General features: G+C 52.7%; 3 protein-coding genes across 4 annotated transcripts; all 3 read right to left on the bottom strand.

The window, feature by feature from the left end:
• Positions 1 to 423: 423 nt before the first annotated feature.
• On the bottom strand, positions 424 to 13,113 carry VSIG10L (V-set and immunoglobulin domain containing 10 like). The gene is made up of 10 exons (XM_038767229.1): positions 12,743 to 13,113; positions 12,151 to 12,486; positions 10,646 to 10,912; positions 8,346 to 8,630; positions 7,049 to 7,300; positions 3,970 to 4,248; positions 3,499 to 3,789; positions 2,118 to 2,231; positions 1,412 to 1,593; positions 424 to 980 (listed from the first exon to the last, which is right to left on the bottom strand). The coding sequence occupies exons 1-10, from the start codon at positions 13,059 to 13,061 to the stop codon at positions 927 to 929; spliced, it is 2,379 nt and encodes a 792-aa protein (XP_038623157.1). The 5' UTR covers positions 13,062 to 13,113; the 3' UTR covers positions 424 to 926.
• A 1,235-nt stretch (positions 13,114 to 14,348) lies between these two features.
• Positions 14,349 to 21,025, bottom strand: ETFB (electron transfer flavoprotein subunit beta). Its single transcript, XM_038767178.1, has 6 exons — positions 20,947 to 21,025; positions 17,961 to 18,119; positions 16,928 to 17,086; positions 16,738 to 16,800; positions 16,425 to 16,583; positions 14,349 to 14,580 (listed from the first exon to the last, which is right to left on the bottom strand). Exons 1-6 carry the CDS (start codon positions 21,001 to 21,003, stop codon positions 14,410 to 14,412), a joined length of 768 nt encoding a protein of 255 aa, XP_038623106.1. The 5' UTR covers positions 21,004 to 21,025; the 3' UTR covers positions 14,349 to 14,409.
• A 3,845-nt stretch (positions 21,026 to 24,870) lies between these two features.
• On the bottom strand, positions 24,871 to 27,580 carry CLDND2 (claudin domain containing 2). Of its 2 annotated transcripts, none has more exons than XM_038767589.1 (5): positions 27,511 to 27,580; positions 26,553 to 26,731; positions 25,729 to 25,878; positions 25,421 to 25,540; positions 24,871 to 25,044 (listed from the first exon to the last, which is right to left on the bottom strand). In XM_038767589.1, exons 2-5 carry the CDS (start codon positions 26,719 to 26,721, stop codon positions 24,971 to 24,973), a joined length of 513 nt encoding a protein of 170 aa, XP_038623517.1. In that variant the 5' UTR covers positions 26,722 to 26,731; positions 27,511 to 27,580; the 3' UTR covers positions 24,871 to 24,970. The 2 variants fall into 2 exon arrangements, with proteins under 2 accessions (XP_038623517.1, XP_038623516.1); XM_038767588.1 differs by having other exon boundaries at positions 27,498 to 27,576.
• Positions 27,581 to 27,827: the final 247 nt, after the last annotated feature.

Below are 27,827 nucleotides of genomic sequence, written 5' to 3'. Positions count from 1 at the left end.
GACTGACAGTGACTGAGCCGGAGGGTTTGGGGGACACGGAGGGGTGTGAGGGTGGCGGGGGGGTGGTGGGAGGGAGTGACAGTACCTCAGAGGGGGGCGTGGGGCCCACACATCTGACATCGTCTTCCATGCCCGGGGCCTGGCAGGGTGGGGGTGGGGGAAGGGGTAGGGAGAGGGGAGGGGACCGGGCCCCGGGGATTATGTGTCCCGATCCATGGGGAGTGTTGCCGCCACCACACCAATAAACGCCTTTTCCAAACTGCCGCCTCAGCTCTGTGCCCGAGAGCCAGGGATGACTGGCATCTCTTGGTCAAAGGGAAGGCAGAGTGGGATTTTTCCGACCCAAATCCCGGTCCTGACAGGTGTCACAGGACCCAGGCGTTCTGCTCCCTGAGCCCCAGAACAAGAGGCCAACCTCGCGGTCAAGTTTATTCTTCATTCCGGCCCTCCAAGCCCCCCAACTGGCTCACTGCCCGTTAAGCTCTGCCCGCTTGGTAGCAAACCCCGCTCCCACCACCTGCCGAAGAGAAGTCAGGCCCCCGCTGTGGGTGGCAGAAAGAAATCCAGTCCTTCATTTGTGCAAGGCTAAGTCCTCCTGCCCCTCCCCTGGGTGGAGGAGACAGGAAGTCCCGTCCTTTGAATGTGCAAATCCAATGGTCCTAGGCCTTGACCGGGCAAGGTCAGGAAGTTCCACTCCTCAGTTTCAGGATGGAAAGTTTTTCTTCTTCCCTGGTCCAAGACCGGAAGTCCTGGTCCCAGGCCGTTCAGTGATGGACGTGGGTGATGGACGTCCCATGGAAAGCAGGCCCCGTGGTCACCTGCTCTCTGAGGCCCAGGTCCATCAGGGGGTGTCGGGCTTGGGGGCGTGTCCACACCCCTGGGCCTTGGGGTGTGGAGGCCCCAAAATTCTGCTTCGCCTTCCCCGCTCACACCTGCGTGGCCGCTCGGACTGTGAGTGTGGGGCTCTGGAGCACGATGGGCTACAAAGAAAGCGGGAGAGGAGGTTGAGACCCAGGCCCTCTAATCCCAATTAGGACCCTAACCTATTTCCTCTTCCCAGTTCATTAGGCACTCAACCTCCCTGGATCCCCCTCTCCAAGATGGGGTGCAGCAGAAAAAGAATCAGTCATGAACGAGGATGAAAATGGCAGTTTCCCCCATGTTGGGAGAAGTAATAATAACTGTGGTATTTGTTAAGTGCTTACTATGTGCTAAGCACTGGGGTGGATACAAATCAATTGGGTTGGATGCAAGCCCCTGTCCCATGTGGGGCTCACAGTCTCTGCAAAGATGAGGGAACTGAGGTCCAGAAAAGTGAGGTGACTTGCCTGAGGTCACACAGCAGACTGATCTAGGGAAGGGGAGTATGAATTCCCACCTCGTTGGCCCCTGGGCCATCCCCCACACTCACGGCTCGGCGGGGATCCAGAGAGTAGGCGGAAAGGACGGTGGTGTCCATGGGGGACGGAGGCGGGGGTGGGGCCTGGGGAGCCCGGACGGGGGTCACGCTCTGGGTCTTCTTTGTAGGGGTGGAGGGGGCTGAGAGGACTGGGGGGATGGGTGCCAGGGTCAATGGCTCCTTGTCGCTCTTGCCTGGGAAGAAAATGAGAGTTTTCCGATTGGCCGGGCATCCACCCTCTCCATTCACCCTGGCCAGTAGGGAAAGATGGGCCAGAAATTGGAGCCACATGATCCACAAGGTTCTCACTGGGTGGGTGGGGGTTGGGAAGGGTCCATTTTCTTTGGGAGGGGAAGGTGGGGGTGTCCTGGACCTTCCCCATTCCAATCGACTGGCCATAGTCTCCTTCCCCATGGCTCCTACTTCCACCCCCACCTCCAAATTCCCACTGGCTCCAACCCCCTCCTCCATCCCATCCCCACTTGTCCCTTCCCTTCCCATTAGCTCTTTCATTCATCCATTCGGTCCTATTTATTGAGTTCTTACTCTTTGCAGAGCCCTGTATTAAACGCTTGGGAGAATATTAATGATTTGCTGTCACACCTAACCTTCCTACTGGATGCTGTCATCCACCCTTCCCTCCTCTCCTGACCTTCTTCCCTGAGTGGAACAAGCCCCTCTCCATGCCAGGCCCCTTCTCCCCCACCCCCTCACTGACCCTTCCTCCGGCAGAGGCAGCAGATGAGAAGGCCGAGGAGCGTAGCGAGGAGACCAAAGGCCAGTAAGGAGCCCAGCACGATGCCAGCGATGGCGCCGGGGCCGAGGATGGGACCTGGAAGGGAGGAAGTGGAGGATTAGAACCCAGTTCCCAGCTCATTCATTCATTAGCAATTTTTGAGCACTTACTCTGTGCGAAGCACTGTACTAATCGCTTGGGAGACTACAGTATAACAATACTATACATTCCCTGCCCACAGCGAGCCTCCAGTCGGGAGGGGTAGACAGGCATTAATAGAAATAAATAAAGCCTCTGTTTCCCAGGCGCTCGGATGCCTCATCCTATCATAATAATAATACTGGTGTTTGTTAAGTGCTTACTGTGTGCAAGGCACTGTACTAAGCGCTGGGGTGAATGCAAAGTAAATCAGGTTGGACATAACCTCTGTCCCCCATGAGGCTCACACTCTTAATCCCCATTTTACTGATGTGGTCACGGAGGCCCAGAGAAATAAAGTGACTTGCCCAAGGTCACAGAGCAGGGATTAGAGAACGCAGGTCCTTCTGACTCCCAGGCTTGTGCTCTAGCCACTAGGCCATGCTGCTTCTCATCCTATCATCTCATCATTTCCAGGGCCAACGGTATCTCCTGTAGGTGGGTCCCCTGTACTGAGCGCCTGGAGACCCCACAGACCAGTGAAAAACACAGCCCCTGCCCCGGAGGAATTTACAGCCCTTTACAAGCGTTTCCTTAGTAATTGTATTAATAATAATGATTGCGGTATTTGTTAAGCGCTTACTAAGGCACTGTACTAAGTGCCTGGGTGGATAGAAGCAAATTGGGTTGAATACAGCCCCTGTCTCACCTGGTTCTCAGTCTCTATCCCCATTTTACAGATCACCGAGGCCCAGAGAAGTGAAGTGACTTGCCCCAGGTCACCCAGCAGGCAAGTGGCGGAGCAGGGATTAGAACCCATGACCTTCTAACTCCCAGGCTCAGGCTCTATCCACTGCACAATGCTCCTCTCCCCCTCGTCCCCCTCTCCATCTCCCCCATCTTACCTCCTTCCCTTCCCCACAGCACCTGTATATATGCATATATGTTTGTACATATTTTTTACTCTATTTATTGATTTATTTATTTTATTTGTACATATCTATTCTATTTATTTTACTTTGTTAGTATGTTTGGTTTTGTTCTCTGTCTCCCCCTTTTAGACTGTGAGCCCACTGTTGGGTAGGGACTGTCTCTATATGTTGCCAATTTGTACTTCCCAAGCGCTCAGTACAGTGCTCTGCACATAGTAAGCGCTCAATAAATACGACTGATGATGATGCGCGGCTCTGCCGCCAATGCCTCGAGCACCGGTACCCCGACTTACCTGCCTGATAGGTCTTGGTGCCGGAGGGAATGCCGGGCTGGGTCCCCAGGGTGGGGAGGATCCGGAGGTCCCAGGGTCCCCCAGTCTGGGAGGGGAGGGGCACCACAGCTGACCGCTCCCCAGGGCCCAGGACCAGCAAGGAGCGCCAGTTCGCGGCCCCAGAGGCCTTTGCCGATCCGGCCATCCGGGCCTGCACCTGGAAGCCACTCAGCACGGCCCCACGGTCCACGTCCCACGTCAGCACCACCGCTTCCTGCACCCGCTGCAGTCGCCACGATAAGATGGAGGGACCTGAGGGTTGAGGGGCGGGAGGTGGACTGTGGGGACCCTTGGGCCGAGGGCCGGGGCTGGGGGAGGAGGGATGACCAAGAAGGGAGCAGGGTCTTGGTAAGAAAGGCAAGGTTCGGTTTGGGGCCGGGGGTTCTGGGAAGAAAGGCAAGGTTTGGTTCGGAGAGAGCTGGTCTGGCTCACCGGTCAGCGTGATCCGGTCCCCTCCGGCGCCCAGGGCTCCGTTGCACAGCACCGAGTAGTTGCCCAGGTCATGGCTGAGGCTGAAGTTGCGGATGAGCAGCCGCCGCCCGTCCTCCCTCACCTCCAGCCGCCCCCCGGCCCCGGTGGCCAGGGGTCGCCCCTCACGGGCCCACATGGTCCTGGCCGGAGGAGGGCAGCCGGAGGCCAAGAGGGTCACCGTCACCCCGCCCTGGGCACTCTCTTCCACCGACAGCTTTAGCAGCACGGCCCGCGGGGCCTCTGGGGAGAGACACGGGGAGGACGGGAAGTTCCACTCCATCCGGGGGGGCAGAGGAAGACCCTTCCCTCCATTGGAGGGACGATTCCCACCGACCGCAATCCTCCAACAAAAGTCAATTTGCTGAGCCCTCTCGGTGAGCTGAAAGCCCAACTAAGCACTTAGGGAATATCATCATCAATCGTATTTATTGAGCGCTTACTATGTGCAGAGCACTGTACTAAGCGCTTGGGAAGTACAAATTGGCAACATATAGAGACAGTCCCTACCCAACAGTGGGCTCACAGTCTAAAAGGAATATGACTATTTGTTGCTGTATTGTACTCTCCCAAGCGCTTAGTACAGTGTTCTAAGCACTTGGGAAAGTACAATGCAACAATAAACAGTGACATTCCCTGCCCTCTAAACGTATATCTCTGTCACCTCCCATCTCCTCAGTCGATCATGTTTATTGAGCACTTATTGTGTGCAGAGCACTGTATTAAGCGCTTGGGAGAACAATATAACAGACACATTCCCTGCCCACAATGACCTTCAGTCTCCCTCCCCAGATTCAACCAGCCACGACTCTCCCGTCATTCAAAGTCCTCCTAAAATCTCACCTCCTTCAGTAAGCGTTTCCCCTTTAATTCCCTTTAATTCATGTAAACCCTCCACCATTGTATTTACACCTATCATCAACAGCACTGTAGTACACACTCTTAATCAACTATACATTCTGAGCACTCTATTTGTAAATATTTGTATATAGGCTTCTCCCTTTAGACTATAAACTCTTTGTGGGCAAAGAGTGGAGTGCTTCTTTGTTTTGTGTTTGGTACAGAGGACTTCATCTGGTAAGCTCTCAATAAATGTTACTACTATATATAATGTTACTCAATAAATGTTACTACTATAATAGACTTTGCAATCTATTATATTTCTTGAGCACTTATAGTGTGCAGTGACTAAGTGCTTGGGAGAGTACAATAAAACAGAGTTGACAGACTCATTCCCTGCCCACAGTGAAGTATATCAATCAACGGTATTTACTGAGCATCTACTGAACTAAGTGCTTGGGAAAGTATAGTATGATGGAGTTTGTAGATGCAATCCTTGCCCCGAAGGAGCTTGAGACAAACATTAAAATAGATTAGGGATAGGGGAAATAGTAGAGCCTAAAAATATTTACATAAGTATTTTGGGACTCAGGGATCACAGTGTTTAAGTTCACAGGTTCTTCTACTATTACTATTGCTACTCCTCACCCCAGCCCTGCAGCACTTATGTAAATATCCTTATGTTCTATTATTTTTATTATTTATTTAGATTAAATCTGTTTCCCCATGCTAGACTGTAAGCTTCTTGTTGGCAAGGAATTTGTCTACCAATTCTGATGTATTGTACACTCCCAAACTGTTAGTTCAGTGCTCTGCAGACAGGAAGCACTCTATAAATACTATTGATTGATAAATACCTCGGATTGATTCCCCTACCTGTAATTTATATTTTAATACCCATTTCCCCCGTAGACTGAAAGCTCCTTGCAGGCAAGGATCCTGTCTACCAATTCAATTACATTGTACTCTGTTGTATGGTACTCTCCCAAGCGCTTAGTAGAATGCTCTGCATCCAGGAAGTGCTCAGTAAAGCATTATTAACTGATAACTACTATTGCTATTATTGCTACTACCATTTCTATTCCAGGAATTTCCAGTCATCCCTCCACTCCACTTTGAGGGTTGGTATCAATCAATCATATTTATTGAATGCTTACTATGTGCAGAGCACTGTACTAAGCATTTGGGAGAGTATAATACCACAGGATTAACGGACATGTTCCGTGCGCACAATAAGCTTACAGCCTAGACAGGGGAGTTGGTGTAAGGGAAGACCCACCACTCCTTTGGACTTCCTCTATGTCCATGCAAGACAGTGTTTTTATCGACCTATTTTGGATCTGTCCCAGAAATTTGAACAGTGCTATGCACAGGGCAAGCACACAACCCACCCCATCATGATCATGCCTTCCCCTTTAGACTGTTAGCTCTCTGTGGGCAGGGAATGTGTCTACCAACTTGTATTGTTTTCTCCCAGGTGCTCTGTAATATTGTTACTATTATTCCTTCCTCTTCCCCTCCCTCCTCCCCTCCTACCTGCTTCCCCTTCACTTTCTGCCTTCTCCCTATTATTGCTTCCTCCCTCCTCCTCTCCCGTTCCCCCTTTACTTAAGCCCTTACTATGTGTCAAGCACTGTTCTAAACCCTGGGGTAGATACAAGTTAATCAGGTTGGACACAATGTCCCCCATGGAGCTAGCAAGGGGAACAGGTATCTAACCCTCCTTTTCCAGTTGAGGCTCAGAGAAGTTAAGTAACTTGCTCAAGGTCACACAGCAGACAATTGGCCGAGTAAGGATTAGAACCCAGGTCCTCTGACTCCCAGGTTTGTGCTCCTTCCCTAGACCATGCCGCTTCTGCCCAATTCATACCACCGATGATGACGATAATGATGAGAAGCAGCCTGGCTTAATGGATACAGCACAGGCCTGGGAGTCGGAAGGCCGTGGGTTCTAATCCCGACTCTGCCACGGGTCTGCTGTGTGACCTTGGGCAAGTCACTGAACGTCTCTGCGCTTCAGTTCCCTCATCTAGAAAATGGGGATTAAAAGTGTGAGCCCCTAATGGGACAGGGACTGTGTCCGACCTGATTAGCTTGCATCTACCTCAGCTCTTAGAACGGTGCTTGGCACATAGTAAGTGCTTATCAAATGCTATAATTCTTCTTCTGAGAAGGTTAAGGATGATCCCGCTGCCCCACTCACCTGGGGTCATGGTACAGTTCCTCGAAGCAGTCAGGTGGTGGGCGAGGCAGGTGACCGAGACGCCGCTGAGCTGGGGGCGCGCGGGGACGGTCACTTCCAGCGGGGAGAGGCCTGGGGGTCTCACAACCCCCGGGAGCCCCACAAACTGCAGGGAGGGGGCTGGGGTCCCCCCCGGCCACGAGCACAGGAACCGCAGGCTCCGCTCCCCCGGACCCCCTTCCATTGTGCAGCGCGGGACCCCAGGAGGCGGCTCTGGAGGGAGAGACAGAGATAGAGAGACACTGAGACAGAGAGAGACAGAGACAGGGGAGCGGGGGTGAAGTCCCCGAAGCTCCAAAGCTTTGAAACCCACAGAGGGGCCTCAACACAGTTCTCTGGTAGGGGCATCTTCCTCACTGTCCCCCATGGGTGGGGGAATCAATCAATCAATCAATCAATCATATTTATTGAGCACTTATTGTGTGCAGAGCACTGTACTAAGCACTTGGGAAGTACAAGTTGGCAACATATAGAGACAATCCCTAACAAACAGTGGGCTCACAGTCTAAAAAAGGGGGAATGAGGCGTCCCTCTCATTGTCCCTTGGGGGCATCTCCCACAGTCCTAGGGAGGATCCTCTATACCCAGAGGTTGTGTGTGTGTGTGTGGAGGGAAGGGGGAGCTGGAGGAAGAGGCACCTCCCACACTCTCTCGAAATGGGAAAAGGGGCAATGTGTCTGTTGTTACATTGTACTCTCCCAAGCACTTAGTAATAATAATGATGGCATTTATTAAGCCCTTACTATGAGCAAGGCACCTTCTAAGCGCTGGGGAGGTTACAAGGTGATCAGGTTGTCTCACAGGGGGCTCACAGTCTTAATTCTTCTTTTATAGATGAGGCAACTGAGGCCCAGAGAAGTGAAGTGCCTTGCCCAAAGTCACACAGCTGACAATTGGCGGAGCCGGAATCTGAACCCATGAACTCAGAGTCCAAAGCCCGGGCTCTTTCCACTGAGCCACGCTGCTTTTCATCTAGTGCTTTGCACACGGTAAGCGCTCAGTAAATAAATACGATTGAATCAATCTCTCACATTGTCCTCGGGGGTGGAGGGAAAGGGCATCTCCTACAATCCCGGGAAGGGGAAAGGGGCGTCTCCCATGCTATCCCAAGGTGGAGGTGGGGTGACAGTATTTATTAAAGGCCCAGGAGGCAAAGGGCGTTTCCCACGCTGTCCCAGGGTAGGGCATCTTCTCGCTGTCCCCAGCCCGTGGGGGGCGGGGGCGTCTCCCACGCTGTCCCCCCGGTTCCCCGTCTCACCGGCCACAGTGAGGTTGGCCACGGCCCGGAGGCGACGCTGGGTACGGGGGTTGGTGGCCAGGCAGGCGTAGGGCCCGGCGTGGGCGGGGGTGACCCGGGGCAGGAGGAGGCTGGGGCCCCAGGGCACTGCCCGCTGGCCCGGGTCGGCCAGGCTCCAGGCCAGCAGGGCCGGGGGCCGGGCCGGGGCCACGCACTGCAGGCTCACGTTGCTGCCCACCGTCACGTAGCGGCCCGGATCCGGGTCACGGGCCGAGGAGATGGTGATGCGGGGAGGGTCCGGACCGTCTGGGGACGAAGGAAGAAAGGCGGGCGGCATGGAGGAGGCGGTAGCCTGGGTGGGACGGTAGAGCCGGTGGAAGAAGGGAGGAACCAGGCGGGAGAAATGCGGGGAGAAGGTGGGAAGGGGGAGCAGGGAAGAGGAGGGAGGAAGCAGAAAGGAGGGAGGGACCAGGAGGGAGTCATGGGGGAGAAGGTAGAAAGGGAAGGGGGAGGAAAAGAGAAAGGAGGAGAAGAGGAGGGAGGAAGCAGAAAGGAGGGAGGAACCAGGCGGGAGTCATGGGGGAGAAGGTAGAAAGGGAAGGGGGAGCACTAGGATGGGAGGAGGGAGGAGGGAGGAATCTGGTGGGAGTCATAGGGGAGAAGGTAGAAAGGGAAGGAGAAGCAGTAGGGAGGGAGGAGGGAGGAGGGAGGAATCTGGTGGGAGTCATCGGGGAGAAGGTAGAAAGGGAAGGGGAAGCAGTAGGATGGGAGGAGGGAGGAGGGAGGAATCTGGTGGAAGTCATGGGGGAGAAGGTAGAAAGGGAAGGGGAAGCAGTAGGATGGGAGGAGGGAGGAGGGAGGAATCTGGTGGGAGTCATAGGGGAGAAGGTAGAAAGGGAAGGGGAAGCAGTAGGGAGGGAGGAGGGAGGAATCTGGTGGGAGTCATCGGGGAGAAGGTAGAAAGGGAAGGGGAAGCAGTAGGATGGGAGGAGGGAGGAATCTGGTGGAAGTCATGGGGGAGAAGGTAGAAAGGGAAGGGGAGGCGGGAGGAGGGAGAAGAGGATGGAGGAATCAGGTGAGAGGAGTCATAGGGGAGAAGGTAGAAAGAAAAGGGGAAGCCGGAGGAGGAAGAAGAGGAGGGGAGAAAGTCGAAAGGGGAGAGGAGGGAGGAAGCAGGTGGGAGTCATGGGGAGAAGGCAGAAAGGGAGGGAGGAGCAGGTAAGTTAAGCAGGAGCAGGTAAGAAAAGAGAAAGGAGGAGAGGAGGAGGGAGGAAACAGGCAGGAGTCATGTGGGAGAAGGTGGGAATGGGGAGGAGGAGGAAGCAGGTAGGAGGGGGAGAAAATAGAGAAGAGGGAGGAGGAAAGCAGATAGAAGGGGAAGAGGAAGAGGCGGAGGGAGGAAGCAGGCGGGAGTAATGGGGGAGAAGGTAGAAAGTGAAGGGGAAGCAGGTAGGAAGAGGGAAGGAGAGGAGGAGAGAGAAAGCAAGTGGGAGTAATAGGGAGAAGGTAGAAGGTGGAGGGGGAAGGAAAGGAGGAGGGAGAAAGCAAGTTGGGAGTAATAGGGAGAAGGTAGAAAGTGCAGGGGGAAGGAGAGGAGGAGGGAGAACAAGTGGGAGTAATAGGGAGAAGGTAGAAAGTGAGGGGGAAGCAGATGGGAGGAGACGAGACAGGAGGAGGGAAAAATAAATTGGGAGAAATGGGAGAGAAGGTAGAAAGTGAAGAGGAAGCAAATAGGAGGGACGGAGGGAGCAGGAGGGAGAAATGGGGGACAAGGTCGATAGTGAAGGGGAAGCAAGTAGGAGAGGAGGAAGGAGAGGAGGAAGGAGAGGAGGAAGGAGAGGAGGAGGGAGGAAACGGGCGGGAGAAATGGGAGAGAAGGTCGAAAGTGAAGGGGAAACGGGAGGATGGAGAGAAGGAGGAAGCAAGAGGGAGAAATGGGGGCGAAGGTAGAACAGAAGGGGAAGCAGGTAGGAGGGAAGGACGGAGAGGAGGAGGGAGAAAACAGGCCGGAGAAATGAGAGAGAAGGTCGAAAGTGAAGTGGAGGCAGGTAGGAGGGGGGAAGGAAGGAAGCAGGTGGGGAAGAAGGTAGAACAGAAGGGGAAGCAGGTAGGAGGGGAGGAAGAAAAGGAGGGAGAAAACAAGCCGGAGAAATGGGAGAGGAGGTCGAAAGTTCAGGGGATGCAGGAGGGAGAAAGGGGGGAGGTAGAAAGGTGGAGGGGAGGAAGGAGGGGGTTCACAGCTGTGGTCCTGAGATTCAGCAATCAGACAGAGACCCCCTCCCATTTCCTCCCTTCTCCAGCCCCCCTCCTGGGCCACTCACAGTAGACGGTCAGCGGGACGGTGCTGGCCCCGTGGCCGAAGGGGTTGGAGATGCGGCAGGTATAATTGCCCTGGTGAGAGCGGCTCGGAGGGTTGATGGAGAGGACGGCTCCGGCCAGCCGGACTCCCGGGTCGCCGGCCAGCGCCCTTCCTCCGTCCCGGCTCCAGCTGACCCGTCCCCGCTCGGGCCCGCAGCGCAGGGTCACCGCCGCGCCCCCCTCCTCGGCCTCCGGGGCCGAGGGGCTGATGCTCACATTCCCCAAGGGCTCTGCGGGCAGAGGGGGACAGGCGTCTCTTACAGCCCCCCGGGCTAGTCCCGCCCTGTCATTCATTCCGTCGTATTTATTGAGCGCTTACTGTGTGCAGAGCACTGGACTGAGCGCTTGGGAAGTCCAAGTTGGCAACATATGGAGACGGTCCCTCCCCGACAACGGGCTCACAGTCTAGAAGGGGGAGACGGGCAACAAAACCAAACATGGAGACAGGTGTCAAAGTATTCAGAACAAATAGAATTAAAGCCAGGTGCACGTTATTAACAAAATGAATAGTAAATATGTACAAGTAAAATAAACAGAGTAATAAATCTGTACAAATATATATACAAGTGCTGTGGGGAGGGGAAGGAGGTAGGGCGGGGGGATGGGGAGGAGGGGAGGAAAAAGGGGGCTCAGTCTGGGAAGACCTCTTGGAGGAGGTGAGCTCTCCGTAGGGCTTATTGAGCGCTTACTGTGTGCAGAGCACTGGACTAAGCGCTTGGGAAGGACAAGTCAGCAACATATAGAGATGGTCCCTACCCCACAACAGGCTCACAGTTAGAGAAGGAGCCTGGCTCAGTGGAAAGACCATGGGCTGGGGAGCCAGAGGTCGTGGGTTCTAATTCCACCTCTGCCACTTGTCAGTTGTGTGACCTTGGGCAAGTCACTTCACTTCTCTGGACCTCAGTTCCCTCATCCGCAAAATGGGGATGAAGACTGTGAGCCCCACGTGGGACAACCTGATTACCTTGTATCTACCACAGCACTTGGAACAGTCCTACTGAGAGCTCACCTCCTCCAGGAGGCCTTCCCAGACTGAGCCCCTTCCTTCCTCTGCCCCTCACCCCCCGTCTTACCTCCTTCCCCTCCCCACAGCACCTGTATATATGTTCGTACATTTTATTACTCTATTTTACTTGTACGTATTTACTATTCTATTTATTTTATTTTGTTAATATGTTTTGTTTTGTTGTCCGTCTCCCCCTTCTAGACTGTGAGCCCACTGTTGGGTAGGGACCGTCTCTATATGTTGCCAACCTGTACTTCCCAAGCGCTTAGTCCAGTTCTCTGCACACAGTAAGCGCTCAATAAATATGATTCAATAGTAAGCACTTAATAGCAACATTATTATTATTAGAAGGGGGAGACAGACAACAAAACATGTAGTCAGGTGTCCAAGTCGTCCGAACAAATAGAACTAAAGCTATACACGTCCCCGCTCCCTGGGGGTTCCCTCCCCAGGCCCGCTTACCGTACACGAGGACCGTGACCTGGGCCTGCAGCGTTTCCCGGCCCACGCGGATGGCCTCGACGGCGTAGACTCCGGAGTCCGAGGGCCTGGCCTGGCCGAGCTGGAGGGTCCCGTCGGAGCGGTTGAAGCGGAGCCGGGACTGGTAGGTGGGCGCCAGGAGGGGTGGGGGTGCCCCGGGGTCCAGGGAGCCGGTGACCAGCGCCGTGCCATTCCAGCGCCACACGAGGAGGGGAAAGGGCTCCGGTGGGGTCAGGGAGACCCGCAGGGTCACCGGGCTCCCGCTCAGGACTTCCACCGGGCTCCGGCTCACCGACAGGCTGTCCGCCCCTGCCTGGCCTGCGGAAGGACCAACACACCGGGCTGGGGGTGACCGGGACCCCCTCCTCCTTCCCCTCCATCCACTAGGCCACAAGGAAGGCATTGTCGCCCATCCCAGGAGCTGCGAAGGACCCTAAGACGTCCCCTTCTTGGGCACCCTGCGGATGGGCACAAACCACAAGGAAGGAAACCCAGGCAACCGAGGCCTCAGCCTCATCCCCACTGGACACTGCCCCTCTCCCCCGAATCTTTCCCAGGCCCAGGGGCACCTTACCAAGCAGCTGCAGGAGCAGGAGCAGAGGCAGGGGTTGGCAGGGCTCCATGGCAGTGATGGGCACGGCTTGAAGCTGGACAACAGGTCGCTCCCCCACCTCCTTCCAGGATCCTGTTCCTCTGGTGCCCGCCCCGCATCTCCCGCCCAGCCCGGGACAGACGGGTCGGACGGGCTCAGCCGCTTCCTGGGCGGGGAGTGGGTGCTCAACAGGGGGACAGAAAGAGGGGGATAGCTGGTCTCTGCCCCTTGGAGTGCAGAGACCCTCCCTGAGGCCCACCTGAGTTGGAAGCAGGGGAGGACAAGCCCCCCCCTCAGTCATTTGGGGTTACTGAGAAGCAGAGGGGCTAAGTGGAAGGAGCCCGGGCTTGGGAGTCAGAGGTTGTGGCTTCTAATCCCGGCTCTAATAATAATGATGGCATTTATTAAGCGCTTACTATGTGCAAAGCACTTTTCTAAGCGCTGGGGAGATTACAAGGTGATCAGGTTGTCCCACGGGGGGCTCACAGTCTTAACCCCCATTTTACAGATGAGGTAACAGGCCCAGAGAAGTGAAGTGACTTGCCCAAAGTCACACAGCTGGCAATTGGCGGAGCTGGGATTTGAACCCATGACCTCTGACTCCAAAGCCCGTGCTCTTTCCACTGAGCCACGCTTCCACTTGTCAGCTGTGTGACCTTGGGCAAGTCGCTTCACTTCTCTGGGCCTCAGTTTCCTCACCTCTAAAATGGGGATGAAGACTGTGAGCCCCAGCTGGGACAACCTTGTTCATTCATTCATTCAATCATTTATTGAGCAGTTACTGTGTGCAGAGCACTGTACTAAGCGCTTGGGAAGTACAAGTCAGCAACATATAGAGATGGTCCCTACCCAACAACGGGCTCAGTCTAGAAGCGGGAGACAAACAACAAAAACCAAACATGTAGACAGGTGTCAAGATCGTCAGAATAGAATTAAAGCTATATGCACATCATTAACAAAATAAATAGAATAGTAAATATGTACAAGTAAAATAGAGTAATAAATCTGTACAAATATATATACAAGTGCTGTGGGGAGGGGAAGGAGGTAGGGTGGGGGGGGGGTGGGGAGGCATCTCCCTCAGTGCTTAGACTGTGTTAATCAATCACGTTTATTGAGCGCTTACTGTGAGCAGAGCACTGTACTAAGCGCTTGGGAAGTACAAGTTGGCAACATATAGAGACAGTCCCTACCCAACAGTGGGCTCACAGTCTAAAAGGGGGGACATAGTAAGCACTATGCTAAGCTATAGTAAGCTAAGCACATAGTAAGCACTTAACAAATACCAACATTATTATTATTACTGCTCTCTATGGGAAAAGAAGGCCCCTGGGCCTGCTACTCTCACCCCTGATCCTAGTCCACCCATTCAGTCACAGCCCTGGAATTTGGGGTACAAGCCACACATTTGGGGTCCGCGGAAGCACTCAGTGTTTCACATTTTTCTCTGGTGCTCCCCCACCTAGTCTAGCATCAGGTTCCAGTTATCGATGGCCTCAGAAGAAAGGCCAGTAGGCAGCATACCGCATTCTCCACCCTGCCAAACCCCATGCAGCCCTGCCTTTCCCCAGATAAGAGATAACCTGGAGAGGGTTTGCCCTAGAAACTTTATTGGGTGACTGGGGAAGAGGAGGTGCGGGCCTGAGGGCTCAGACGCGTCCGGCTTCTTTCAATTTGGCCACCAGCTCCTCCACGGTGGCCACGGTGACTCCCGCCGTGCGCTGAGCCGGCTCCTCCACGCTCAGCACCGTCAGCCGCGAGCTCGTGTCTACGCCCAGACCCTGTGGCGTCACCACCTCGATCTTCTTCTTCTTTGCTTTCTGGGGAGCACCGGAAAGATGGGAGGGGAGGAGATGGTGAGGGAGGCCACACGGAGTGGAGCACCTCCACCCCCCAACTGCCCAGGTTCCACAGGACCCCAGCCCCTTTCCTGACCAGTCAGGCCGCATACCGCCGCCTTGCTGACTGACCACTGCAGCTGGGTCCAGTTCGGCCCTCTTCCCCATCCCGCTCCCAGGCTTCCTGCCTCCCCCCGCCATTAGTCTGGAGGGGAAGAGGAACCACCCCACGTGGAGGCAGGGGGATGACTGGAATGACCTCTCCCTGTGGGTATTGGCACCACCCTCATTGGTCGCGTCGGGTGACTCCGCTGCCTCCCAGCCGTCATCTCATTCCTTCCTGTTTGGTCGGGAGCCTCGGGACTCCTCCCTAGTGTGGCTGTCACGCAGGTCCGGGGTGGGGAGAGACTCATGATACCATCATGGGGGAGGGCCCTCAGATGTCATCGAGTCTACTCCCCCACCTCCAGGAAAAGCTACCTTCCACTCGCCTCCCTTGACGCCAACCTCTCTTCTCTGCACTCACAGCTCCTGCTGCCTCCAGGACGGTACGGCACGGATGTCCCATCGCCACCTCAACACGTCCTGTCTACATGTTTTGTTTCGTTGTCTGTCTCCCCCTTCTAGACTGTGAGCCCGTTGTTCGGTAGGGACCGTCTCTATATGTTGACTTGGACTTCCCCAGCGCTTAGTCCAGTGCTCTGCACACAGTAAGCGCTCAATAAATGCGATTGAATGAATGAATGTCCAAAACTGAACCCTTCCCCTCCCAGATCCTCTCATCCCCAATTTTCCCATCACAGTGTGTCAACATGGCCACGCTCCACATACTCTCAAGCCCACAACCGTGGCATCATCCTCAACTCCCCTCTCTCTTTCAACCCCTCTACTCAGTCTCTGACTAAATCCTGTCGTTTGTTCCTTCACATCTCCAGGATCTTCCCTTTCTCCTCCATCCTGACTTGACTATTGCATCAGCCTTCTCACCCATCTCTTTTATTCCAATCTCTCCCTTTTCCTGTCATTACTTCACCCTGCTGCCCGGTTCATTAATTTTTAAAACATCGTTTGGCCCAGGTCTCCCCAATCCTCATAAACCTCTGATGGTTGCCCATCTATCTTCCACCTCATACAGAAATTTCTGACTGTTGTTAGTAACAATAATAATGATGGCATTTAAATGCTGGCTTTAAGGCACTGCTGCAGGCTCTCCCCCTTACTGATCCTCACCCCTCTCCCGCCACACCCCGGCTTGCCAGCTAACCTACTCACACTGTGTCTAGTTCTTGAAACCACCTGACCTTTCGCTCACACTCTATCCCCTGTCCGGAACTCCCCCGCCCCTTCACATCCAGCAGACCACTCCTCTCTCCATCTCCAAAGCCCTTTTGAAAGCACATCTCCTCCAGGAAGCCTTCCCTGATTAATGTGTCATCTCCCTACCCTTTCCCCTGCTACTTCTGCACTTCCATGTCACTTAATCACTTGGGTACTTACCTCCTGCCCTCACAAGGGGTACTTCAGTAGCACTTAAGTGCCAATTTTATGTCGGTCCCTGCCATTGGATTGTAAGGTCCTTGAGGGCTAAGTGCTTAGTCTCCCAGAGTAAAGGGGAAATAAATACTACTGATTGATTGGTTACAGGGCCCCAGTGATTTCTTCCCTCAGCAACGTGAGGGGGTGAAAGTTCAGGTCACGGACTTTTTCCGGCAAAGACCTACGATGGTGAGTCCTGCAATCAAGCGTAGGGGATTGAGGGGGTGCTGGGCCCTCCCCACCCCTCACGTCCCTGTAGGTGACCGTGTACTGTCCGTCCTCCTGCTCACCATGATATTGGGCAGGGTGGCGTAGCGTGGCTCATTGAGGCGGAGGTCGGCGGTCACCACGGCGGGTAGCTTGAGCCGCACGGTTTCCAGGCCCCCGTCCACCTCCCGCTCCACCTTCACTGCCGACCCCTCCAGGGTCAGCATTGACGCAAATGTGCCCTGGGGAAGGGGAAGTGGTTACAGCGGTGACTCCCACCCCCACTCCATAGCTCCTCCCACCCCCTCCCCTCCGCACTCTCACCCTCCCTCTCTTCTCTTCCGCTTCGGCTCCCAGCCCCAGCGCCCGGGACCCTCCCTATCCCCCCACACCGACCTGGGGCCAGTCCAGCATGGCAGCCGTCATCTGTCCCGTCTGGTTACAGTCATCATCGATGGCCTGGGGGGCAGACGGGGAGAGTGAGGGGCTGGGGGGGGGAAGAGAAGGGAGAGGAGGAGACGAAAAAGGGAGGTGGCAGAAGTCGAGAGAAAAGTCGGAGAGGAGGGAGAGGGGGTAGAGGTCAGACCTGCTTGCCCAGAAGCACAAGATCAACCTTCTCCCGCTTGACTAGGGCCGCCAAGACCCGCGACACCTGGAGGGGCCCCAGTCGCTCGGCTTCAGCGGCCGCCACCTCCACGTGGATCCCTCGGTCGGCTCCCATGGCCAGGGCTGTGCGCAGTGTCTCCTGGAAGGAAGGAGACATGTTAGCTTGGGGTCGAGAGGAGAGAAGTACAAGTAGCATGGCCTAGGGATAGAGTACGGGCTTGGGAGTCCTAATCCTGAATCCTCCACCTTCATACATTCAATCGTATTTATTGAGGGCTTACTAGCACTGTACTAAGTATGTGGGAGAGTACAATATAACAAACAGACCTTCCACCTTTTGGCTGTGTGACTTTGGGCAAGTCACTTCTCAGGGCCTCGGTTACCTCATCTGTAAAATGGGGATTGAGACCGTGAGCCCCACACAAGGACAGGGACTGTGTCCAACTCAATGTGCCCGTATTCACCCCAGCCCTTAGTATAGCGTCTGTCACATAGTAAGCGCTTAACAAATACCATCATCATCATTATTATTATTATTGAAGGCGGGGGGTGGTAGGGATGAAAAAGCAAAGGGGGAAAGGTGTATGAGAAATAGCCTGGAGAGGGGTTTAGGGCATTTCCTGGAGCGAATATTGGGTCCAATGCAGAGCACGAGTGGAGGGGTGAAGGGGGAAATCAGAGGAGTTAATAATAATTATGGTATTTGTTGAGCGCTCACTATGTGCCGAGCACTGTTCTAAGCACTGGGGTAGATACAAGGTAATCAGGTTGTCCCACGTGGGGCTCAGTCTCAATCCCCATTTTACAGATGAGGTAACTGAGGCAGAGAAGTTAAGCTACTTGCCCAAAGTCACACAGCTGACAAGTGGCGGGGCCAAGATTAAAGCCCATGACCTCTGACTCCCAAGCCCGGGCTCTTTCCACTAAGCTCCGCTGCTTCTCATAGTTGTGAGGGGAGCTGTGCGGTGAGGGGAGCGGCGTCTTCCGCACAGTCCCCAGCTGTCCATCGGCACCTGGCACTGCTGGGGACCGCAGCTAACCGCGATCACTTCCTTCACCAACTTCTTCTCCTTGAGCCGCACGGCCTCCTCCACGGCGATCTCACAGAAGGGATTCATGGAGTGTTTGACGCCATCCGTCACGACGCCCGATCGGTCCGGCTTCACCCGGATCTGTCGGAGGAGAAAGGGACGTGGAAAAACAGGGATGGCAAAGAGAGAGGTAGACGACTGTGTGGTCCAACCCAGGATCCTCTGACCCCTCAACTCTGGAGGGGTCCATCGCCTTCCGTGATGCCCGGGGATCAGAGAATGCAGGTTTTGCTCTGGGTCTACTCTCTCCTGGCTTGGCTCCTCCCAGGCCCGCCAAGCCCCTGCCTCCCTCTCTTCTGCTCAGCCCAGGGCCCAAGTCCTCTTCCCCAACAACCTTTGCCCCTCAGGTCACGTGCAGGAGAGGGACGGGAGCAGAGAAAAATGGGGCAGAGGGGACTCAATCTTGGGGGCGTCAGGCTGCGTCCTCCATTCACTCATTCATTCAATCGTATTGAGCACTTACTGTGTGCAGAGCACTGTAATAAGCGCTTAGGAAGTACAAGTTGGCAACATATAGAGACGGTCCCGACCCAACAACGGGCTCACAGTCTAGAATGGGGAGACAGACAGCAAAACAAAACATGTGGACAGGTGTCAAAGTCGGCAGAACAAATAGAGTTAAAGCTAGAGGCACATCATTAGCAAAATAAATAGAAGAGTAAATATGTACAAGTAAAATAAATGGAGGAATAAATCTGTACAAATATATATACAAGTGCTGTGGGGAGGGGAAGGAGGTAGGGCCGGGGGGTGGGGAGGAGGAGAGGAAAAGACAAGAGGTCATGACCTTCACCAGAACCTGATGCAGGGCAATCCCCTCTCAATCTGTACGAGGTCAGTGGAAAGAGCCCGGGCTTGGGAAGCAGCATGGCCTAGTGGATAGAGCACGGGGCTGGGAGTCAGAAGGTCATGGGTTCTAATCCCGGCTTGGCCACTTGTCTGCTGGGCGACCCTGGACAAGTCACTTCTCTTCTCTAGGCCTCAGTTACCTCATCTGTAAAATGAGGACTGAGACTATGAGCCCCACAAGGGACAGGGACTGTGTCCAACCCGATTTGCTTGTATCCACCCCAGCGTTTAGTACAGTGCCTGGCACATAGTCAAGCGCTTAACAAATACCATCATTGTTATTACTACTGGGAGTCAGAGGTCGTGGGTTCAAAACCCAGCTCTGCCAATTGTCAGCTGTGTGACTTTGGGCAGGTTGCTTAACTTCTCTGGGCCTCAGTGACCTCCTCTGTAAATAATAATAATAATAATGGCATTTATTAAGCGCTTACTATGTGCAAAGCACTGTTCTAAGCACTGGAGAGGTTACAAGGTGATAATAATAATAATGATGGCATTTGTTAAGCGCTTACTATGTGCAGAGCACTGTTTTAAGTGCTGGGGGCGGATACAAGGTGATCAAGTTGTCCCACGTGGGGCTCACAGTCTCAATCCCCATTTCACAGATAACTGAGGCTCAGAGAAGTTAAGTGAGTTGCCCAAGGTCACACAGCAGACATGCGGCGGAACCAGGATTTGAACCCATGACCTCTGACTCAAAAGCCCGTGCTCTTTCCACTGAGCCACGCTAATCTAATAGGGATCAGGTTGTCCCACATGGGGCTCACAGTCTTAATCCCCATTTTACAGATGGGGTAGATGCAAAACGGGGATGAGGACTGGGAGTCCCACATGGGACAACCTGATTCATTCATTCAATCGTATTTATTGAGCTCTTACTGTGTGCAGAGAGCTGTACTAAGCGCTTGGGAAGTCCAAGTTGGCAACATATAGAGACGGTCCTTACCCACAATCTTCTAGACTGTGAGCCCACCGTTGGGGAGGGGAGGCCTTCCCAGACTGAGCCCATTCCTTCCTCTCCCCCTCATCCCCCTCTCCATCCCCCCATCTTACCTCCTTCCCTTCCCCACAGCACCTGTACACATGTATATATGTTTGTACATATTTATTACTCTATTTATTTATTTATCTTGTACATATCTATTCTATTTATTTTATTTTGTTAGTATGTTTGGTTTTGTTGTCTGTCTCCCCCTTCTAGACTGTGAGCCCAATGTTGGGTACGGACACAGTAAGCGCTCAATAAATACGACTGATTGATTGACCGTCTCTATGTGTTGCCAACTTGTACTTCCCAAGCGCCTAGTCCAGTGCTCTGCACATAGTAAGCGCTCAATAAATATGATTGATTGATTGATTGACCGTCTCTATGTGTTGCCAACTTGTACTTCCCAAGCGCTTAGTCCAGTGCTCTGCACACAGTAAGCGCTCAATGAATACGACCGACTGATTGATTGACCGTCTCTATATGTTGCCAACTTGTACTTCCCAAGCGCTTAATACAGTGCTCTGCACACAGTAAGCGCTCAATAAATACGATTGATTGATTGACCGTCTCTATGTGTTGCCAACTTGTACTTCCCAAGCGCTTAGTCCAGTGCTCTGCACACAGTAAGCGCTCAATAAATACTATTGTTTGATTGATTGACCGTTTCTATGTTGCCAACTTGTACTTCCCAAGCGCTTAGTCCAGTGCTCTGCACACAGTAAGCGCTCAATAAATACTATTGATTGATTGACTGACCGTCTCTATGTGTTGCCAACTTGGACTTCCCAAGCGCTTAGTCCAGTGCTCTGCACACAGTAAGCGCTCAATGAATACGACTGATTGATTGATAGAGCCTGATCACCTTCCCAGCGCTTAGAACAGTGTTTGGCACATTGTAAGCGCTTAACCAGTGCCATCATTTATTTTTATTTTATTTATGGTAAGCGCTTAACCAGGCTATCATTTATTTTTTTTTTATTTTATGTATGACCTCACAAGGCCTCCAAGTTCACGACGCCTGAAAGGAAGGCCTCTCCCTTCAGGGCCGAAGTCAAGGTCCCCGGATGTTACCTTCACAGCGTAATCGATGACCCGCTTGACGCCCACCAGGGCCCGCAGCTCCGCCATCTTGCCCTTGCCACCACCTCCCTCACGCTCTCTGCGCCTGCGTGCTCCTCTCCTCCCCCGCCCGCCCATCAGGGTCGGCTCCTCCAATGGGCGCCCGGCGCCCCCGCGGCGATTGGCGAATCAGAGCGCCAGAAAAAGAAGGCGGAGTCGTCAGGAGGGGCTCGAATCTCCGGCCCAATCAGAAGAGGTGGGGCGGGAGGGGGAGGGAAGGACAGCCAATGGGAGCGCGGGCTGTGGGAGCCAACGACCAATCCGAGGAGGGCAGGGAGGTGCGAAAGGCGCGAGTCCCCGCCCTCCTCCCCCCCGCCCTCCTCGAGGTTCTCACGCCAAGTATGTCAAAGGATACACTCATTCATTCCTTCAGCCCTATTTATTTAAGCGCTTACTGTGTGCAGAGCACTGGACTAAAAGGATTCATTCATTCATTCCTTCAATCATATTTATTGAGCGCTTGGACTAAGCCCTTGGGAAGTCCAAGTTGGCAACATATAGAGACGGCCCCTACCCAACAGCGGGCTCACAGTCTAGAAGGGGAAGACAGACAACAATCATCATCAATCGTATACATATTAACAAAATAAAATAAACAATAAATATGTACAAATAAAATAGAGTAATCAATCAATCAATCAATGGTATTTATTGAGCATTTACTGTGTGCAGAGCACTGGACGAAGCGCTTGGGAAGTCCAAGTTGGCAACCTATAGAGACGGCCCCTACCCAACAGCGGGCTCACAGTCTGGAAGGGGGAGACAGACAACAATCATCATCATCGTCATCAATCGTATACATATTAACAAAATAAAATAAACAGAAAAAATATGTACAAATAAAATAAAATAGAGTAATCAATCAATCAATCAATCGTATTTATTGAGCGCTTACTGTGTGCAGAGCACTGGACTAAGCGCTTGGGAAGTCCAAGTTGGCAGCATATAGAGACAGTCCCTACCCAACAGTGGGCTCACAGTCTAAAAGGGGGAGGCAGAGAACAAAGCCAAACATACTAACAAAATAAAATAAATAGAATAGATATGTACAAGTAAAATAAATAAATAAATAAATAGAGTAACAAATATGTACAAACATAAATACGTATATACAGGTGCTGTGGGGAAGGGAAGGAGGTCATTCAATCGTATTTATTGAGTGCTTGGACTAAGCGCTTGTGAAGTCCAAGTTGGCAACATATAGAGATGGTCCCTACCCAACAGTGGGCTCACAGTCTAAAAGGGGGAGACAGAGAACAAAGCCAAACATACTAACAAAATAAAATAAATAGGATAGATATGTACAAGTAAAATAAATAAATAAATAGAGTAACAAATATGTACAAACATATATACATATATACAGGTGCTGTGGGGAAGGGAAGGAGGTCATTCAATCGTATTTATTGAGCGCTTGGACTAAGCGCTTGGGAAGTTCAAGTTGGCAACATATAGGGACGGTCCCTACCCAACAGCGGGCTCAGTCTAGAAGGGGGAGACAGACAACAAAACAAGACATATTAACAAAATAAAATAAATAGAAAAAATATGTACAAATAAAATAAAATAGAGTAATCAATCAATCAATCAATTGTATTTATTGAGCGCTTACTGTGTGCAGAGCACTGGACTAAGCGCTTGGGAAGTCCAAGTTGGCAGCATATAGAGACAGTCCCTACCCAACAGTGGGCTCGCGGTCTTAAAGGGGGAGACAGAGAACAAAACCAAACATACTAACAAAATAAAATAAATAGAATAGATATGTACAAGTAAAATAAATAAATAAATAAATAAATAGAGTAACAAATATGTACAAACATATATACATATATACAGGTGCTGTGGGGAAGGGAAGGAGGTCATTCAATCGTATTTATTGAGCACTTGGACTAAGCGCTTGTGAAGTCCAAGTTGGCAACATATAGAGACGGTCCCTACCCAACAGCGGGATCACAGTCTAGAAGGGGGAGACAGACAACAAAACAAGACATATTAACAAAATAAAATAAATAGAATAAATATGTACAAATAAAACAAAATAGAGTAATAAATCAATCAATGAATCAATCATATTTATTGAGCATTTACTGTGTGCAGAGCACTGTACAAAGCGCTTGGGAAGTCCAAGTTGGCAACATATAGAGACGGTCCCTACCCAACAGTGGGCTCACGGTCTAGAAGGGGGAGACAGAGAACAAAACCAAACATACTAACAAAATAAAATTAATAGAATAGCTATATACAAGTAAGATAAATAAATAAATACATAGAGTAATAAATATGTACAAACATATATACATATATACAGGTGCTGTGGGGAGGGGAAGGAGGTAAGGAGGGGCAGGAGGGGGAGAGGAAGGAGGGGGCTCAGTCTGGGAAGGCCTCCTGGGCCTTAATAATAATAATCAATGCTGGGCTGGGGGCTGGGGGCTGGGGGCTGGGGAAGTAGGAGAAGGAAACCAACCCACCCTTCTTCTCCAGTGACCCCCAGCCCTGCAGCCTCGGCACTTTTTTTTTTTTTTGTATTTGTTAAGTGCTTACTACGAGCCAGGCACTGTATTAAACACTGGGTTAGATACAAATTTATTGGGTTCCAGGCATTGTATTAAACACTGGGGTAGATACAGACTTATTGGGTTCATTCATTCATTCATTCAATCGTATTTATTGACTGCTTACTATGTGCAGAGCATTCATTCATTCATTCAGTTGTATTTATTGAGCGCTTACTGTGTGCAGAGCACTGTACTAAACGCTTGGGAAGTACAAGTTAGTAACATAGAGACGGTCCCTACCCAGCAGCGGGCTCACAGTCTAGAAGGGGGAGACAGACAACAAAACAAAACATATAAACCAATAAAATAAATAGAATAAATATGTACAAGTAAAATAAATAAATAAATAGAGTAAAAAATATGTACAAACATATACATACATACCGGTGCTGTGGGGAGGGGAAGGAGGAAAGGCTGGGGGATGTGGAGGGGGAGGAGGGGGAGAGGAAGGAGAGGGCTTAGTCTGGGAAGGCCTTCTGGAGGAGGTGAGCTCTCAGTAGGGCTTTGAAGGGAGGAAGAGAGCTAGCTTGGTGGATGTGCGGAGGGAGGGCATTCCGGGCCAGGGGGAGGACGTGGGCCTGGGGTCGACGGTGGGACAGGTGAGAACGAGGCACAGTGAGGAGATTAGCGGCAGAGCGGAGGGTGCGGGCTGGGCTGGAGAAGGATAGAAGGGAGGTGAGGTAGGAGGAGAAGAGGTGATGGACAGCCTTGAAGCCGAGGGTGAGGAGTTTTTGCCTGATGCGTAGGTTGATTGGTACCCACTGGAGATTTTTGAGGAGCATTGTCCTAAGCGCTTGGGAATTGCAAATGGTACAATAATAATAAATTATGGTATTTGTTAAGCACTTAACTATGCGCCAAGCACTGGGGTGGTTACAATGAAATCGGGTTGAACACAGTCCCTGTTCCACATGGGGCTCACAGTCTCAATCCCCATTTTTCAGAGAAGGTAACTGAGGCCCAGAGAAGTGAAGCCACTTGCCCAAGGTCACACTGCAGACAAATGGCAGAGCTGGGACTAGAACCCATGACCAGAAGGGTCATGGCCCGTGCCCAGGCCCGTGCTCTATCCACTATGCCATGGGGCACACAGTATTAATCCCCCTTTTACATATGAGGGATCTGAGGCACAGTGAAGTGACTTGCCCAAGGTCAAGCAGCAGACAAGTGGCATAGGCAGGATTAGAACCCAGGACTTTCTGATTCCCAGGCGTGTCCTCTATCCCCTAGACCATGCTGCTTCTCAAAGCACCTTCCCCATGACACCTTTCTGGGCCCTTTCCCTCCCCATTACAAGACGTCTCAGGCACCGAGGTTGGGGTAAAACGGGGCGGCTCCTTTATTGCCTCATATCGGTCTTGGGGGGTCCCCACCATGCTCAGAGGGGGTGGGAGTTGTGATGGGCAGGAGGCGAGGGGCAGTCACAGGCAGACGGGAAACTCTCGGATTGCGTCATTCCCCTGGATGATCATGTCGGCGAAGAGGAAGCAGAGGCCTGGCAAGGAGGGGAAGGGGGAAGATGGAGTGAGAGGGGGTTGGCGAGCCTAGGAGCAGAGCTGGGGGAAGTCTGCAAAGCGCTTAGTACAGTACTCTGCACACAGTAAGCGCTCAATGCATAGGATTGAATGATTGACTGATGGGTTTCTGGTGGGTGGGTCTCAGGCTGGGAAAGGGAAGATTAGCTAAAGAGTAGGTCATTGGGCAGGGGGCCTGGAGAGAGGGTCTGTGTCCCCGTGGATGGGTTAGAGGTAGTAGGGACCCAGCGTAGGGTTGGGCCGGGTACAAGATCAGGGAGAGCTGGTGGCGAAAATCCGGGCGGGAGGGAACTGGGGAAGGGTCGGGAGTCCCGGGTGGGGAAGGGGAGGTCTCACCGGAGAGGATAGTGAAGGGCAGGGCCAACCAGCTGCAGAAATAGCTCCAGGAGAAAAAGACGTCTCCACGCATCACCTCTCGCATGGTGAATACCACCATGGCCATGATCAGCAGGAACGCTAATGGATCAGACATTGGCCACCTCTCTCCCTGCCCCAACCTCCCCAGGCACCTGGTTCCCACCCTTGGCATCCACACTGCCTACATGGCCACCCAATTCCAGCCCTCTTCCCACCCCCCAAAGCACCCACCCACACATCATTCTCCATCTCCCTGTGTCCCACCCCTTTGCCACCCTGAGTCTCACTGGACAGGAAGCTGAGGGCCCAGGCTGTACGGCCCCGATGCACCCCCATTGTGTTCTTCGGACCCTGTAGGACCCAGATGCCCAGAGTGGTGCCCGTCACCTCCGCCCCCATCGACAGCATCAGGCAGGCAGCTGAAATCGCCACCATGGCTGTGAGGATGAGAGGGGAGAGTGGGGTGAGGGGAAGAGGAGAGGGGACGTTGGTCGGTAGGGGCTGAGGGGAAGGGGAGAGGCTGCGAGGGTGGGTGCCAGAGTGTGAAGAAGCTGGGAGGAAGGGAAGACACAGTGGGGTGTGGAGAGATTGGAGGGTAAGGAGAGGCGGTGGGGCTGAGTAGGGACTGGGGATGAAGGGAAGAGGAGAGGATGGGAGGTGGGGAGAGTCTGTGGAATTGGGGTAGCGGCTGGGGGTTAGGGAGAGAGGAGAGGCAGGGGGGCTGGTAAAGGCTGGGGACGAGGGGAAGGGGACAGATGGTAGGGTGGGTAGAGACTGGAGGTTAGGAGAAGAAGAGAGATGGTGGGGTGGGGAGAGACTGGGGGTCGGGGAGGAGGAGAGAAGGTTGGGTGATAGAGGCTGATGTTGAGGGGGCAAGGAGAGATGGTGGGGTGGGTAGAGGCTAGGGATGAGGGGGAAAGGAGAGATGGTGGGGAGGGTATAGGTTAGGGGTGAGGGGGAAAGGAGAGATAGTGGGGTGGTAGAGACTAGGGATGAGGGAAAGAGAAGAGGCGGTGAGGCGGGTAGAATCTGGGGGTGAGGGTGAGAGGAGAGACAATGGGGAGGGGTGGGATTGAGGGTAGGTGAGGGGCCAGGACGGGCTGTATCTCACTCTCGCAGGTGGCGGCGGAGCAGGTGCCCTGGTGACACTCCCGCCAGAGGCCCCGGTGACCCTCGGGGCTGCGAATCCAGAAGTCGGTGGCGGCGGCCAGCAACAGGAGTAGGTCAGCAAAGATGCTCAGGCTCAGCCCTGCAATCTGCAAGCTCCGCTTCACCCCCATCCCAGGGCATCTGGGGGAGCACGGGAAGATGGAAAGCCTGTTGAGGCTCACCCTCCCCATAATAATAAGAATTATCATGCTACTTTTTAAGCTCTCACTATGTATATATGTCTGTACAGATTTATTACTCTAATTTACTTGTACATATTTACTATTCTATTTATTTTGTTAATGATGTGCATTTAGCTTTAATTCTATTTGTTCTGACGACTTGACACCTGTCCACATGTTTTGTTTTGTTGTTTTTTTAGACTGTGAGCCCACTGTTGGGTAGGGACTGTCTCTACATGTTGCCAACTTGTACTTCCCAAGTGCTTAGTACAGTGCTCTGCACACAGTAAGTGCTCAATAAATACGATTGATAGATTAAATACGATTGATTTTGTTGTCTGTCTCCCCCTTCTAGACTGTGAGCCCGTTTTTGGGTAGGGACCGTCTGTATATGTTGCCAACTTGTACTTCCCAAGTGCTCTGCACACAGTATGAGTACGATTGAATGAATGAACTATGAACTTGTATCAGGGGTGGATACGAGCAAATCGAGTTGGACAAAGTCCCTGTCCCACATGGGGCTCACAGTGTCAATCCCCATTTTACAGATGTGGTAACTGAGGCACAGGGAAGTGAAGTGATTTGCCCAAGGACACAAAGCACACAAGTGGCGGAGCTGGGATAAGAGCCAGGTTTGTCCACTAAGTCACGCTGCTCCTTCCCATTGCTGTGTCCTAGGTCTCCCCAACCCCAGGCTGCTTTGCCCCTCCCCAACCTATGGATACCTGCAGGACTCACACCCGGCTCCGCCGTCCTGATCGGAGTCCTTCCCTCGTTGAGGGGAGACGGCGTGAGGAGTGAAGGCCCAAGAGGCAGGGAGGCTCTGTGAGGTGGCACGTTCTGGAATCCCCCACCCTTTCCCCCTATGATAGCATCACTACCCCACCAGAGTTCTGCAGACCTGTTCTGGACCCATCCCTAAGAGTAATTTTTTTATATGGTATTTGTTAAGCGCTTACTACATGTCAAACACTGTTCTGAGTGCTGGGGTGGGTACAAGCTAATTAGGTTGGAAACAGTCCCTGTCCCATTCATTCATTCAATTGTATTTATTG

This window comes from Tachyglossus aculeatus, chromosome 26 (assembly GCF_015852505.1).
Source record: "Tachyglossus aculeatus isolate mTacAcu1 chromosome 26, mTacAcu1.pri, whole genome shotgun sequence".
Taxonomy (NCBI): Eukaryota; Metazoa; Chordata; class Mammalia; order Monotremata; family Tachyglossidae; genus Tachyglossus; species Tachyglossus aculeatus.
Note: the sequence above shows the minus strand (reverse complement) of the source record. Positions and strands in the feature narration are given on the sequence as shown.

What these genes read in the sequence shown, in the direction of transcription:
- ETFB (XM_038767178.1), bottom strand. Translation starts at nt 21,003, where the DNA reads ATGGCGGAGCTGCGGGCCCTGGTGGGCGTCAAGCGGGTCATCGATTAC. An exon ending in TCATCGATTACGCTGTGAAG is followed by an intron (nt 18,120 to 20,946) that starts GTAACATCCGGG and finishes CTCCTCCGACAG; the next exon opens with ATCCGGGTGAAGCCGGACCG. An exon ending in TTGTGCTTCTGGGCAAGCAG is followed by an intron (nt 16,801 to 16,927) that starts GTCTGACCTCTA and finishes TCTGCCCCCCAG; the next exon opens with GCCATCGATGATGACTGTAA.
- VSIG10L (XM_038767229.1), bottom strand. Translation starts at nt 13,061, where the DNA reads ATGACTGAGGGGGGGGCTTGTCCTCCCCTGCTTCCAACTCAGGTGGGC. An exon ending in CGTCCCGCTGACCGTCTACT is followed by an intron (nt 8,631 to 10,645) that starts GTGAGTGGCCCA and finishes CTTCGTCCCCAG; the next exon opens with ACGGTCCGGACCCTCCCCGC. An exon ending in GAACTGTACCATGACCCCAG is followed by an intron (nt 4,249 to 7,048) that starts GTGAGTGGGGCA and finishes GTCTCTCCCCAG; the next exon opens with AGGCCCCGCGGGCCGTGCTG.
- CLDND2 (XM_038767589.1), bottom strand. Translation starts at nt 26,721, where the DNA reads ATGGGGGTGAAGCGGAGCTTGCAGATTGCAGGGCTGAGCCTGAGCATC. An exon ending in CTCCGCCGCCACCTGCGAGA is followed by an intron (nt 25,879 to 26,552) that starts GTGAGATACAGC and finishes TCATCCTCACAG; the next exon opens with CCATGGTGGCGATTTCAGCT. An exon ending in GGCCCTCAGCTTCCTGTCCA is followed by an intron (nt 25,541 to 25,728) that starts GTGAGACTCAGG and finishes CTGATCCATTAG; the next exon opens with CGTTCCTGCTGATCATGGCC.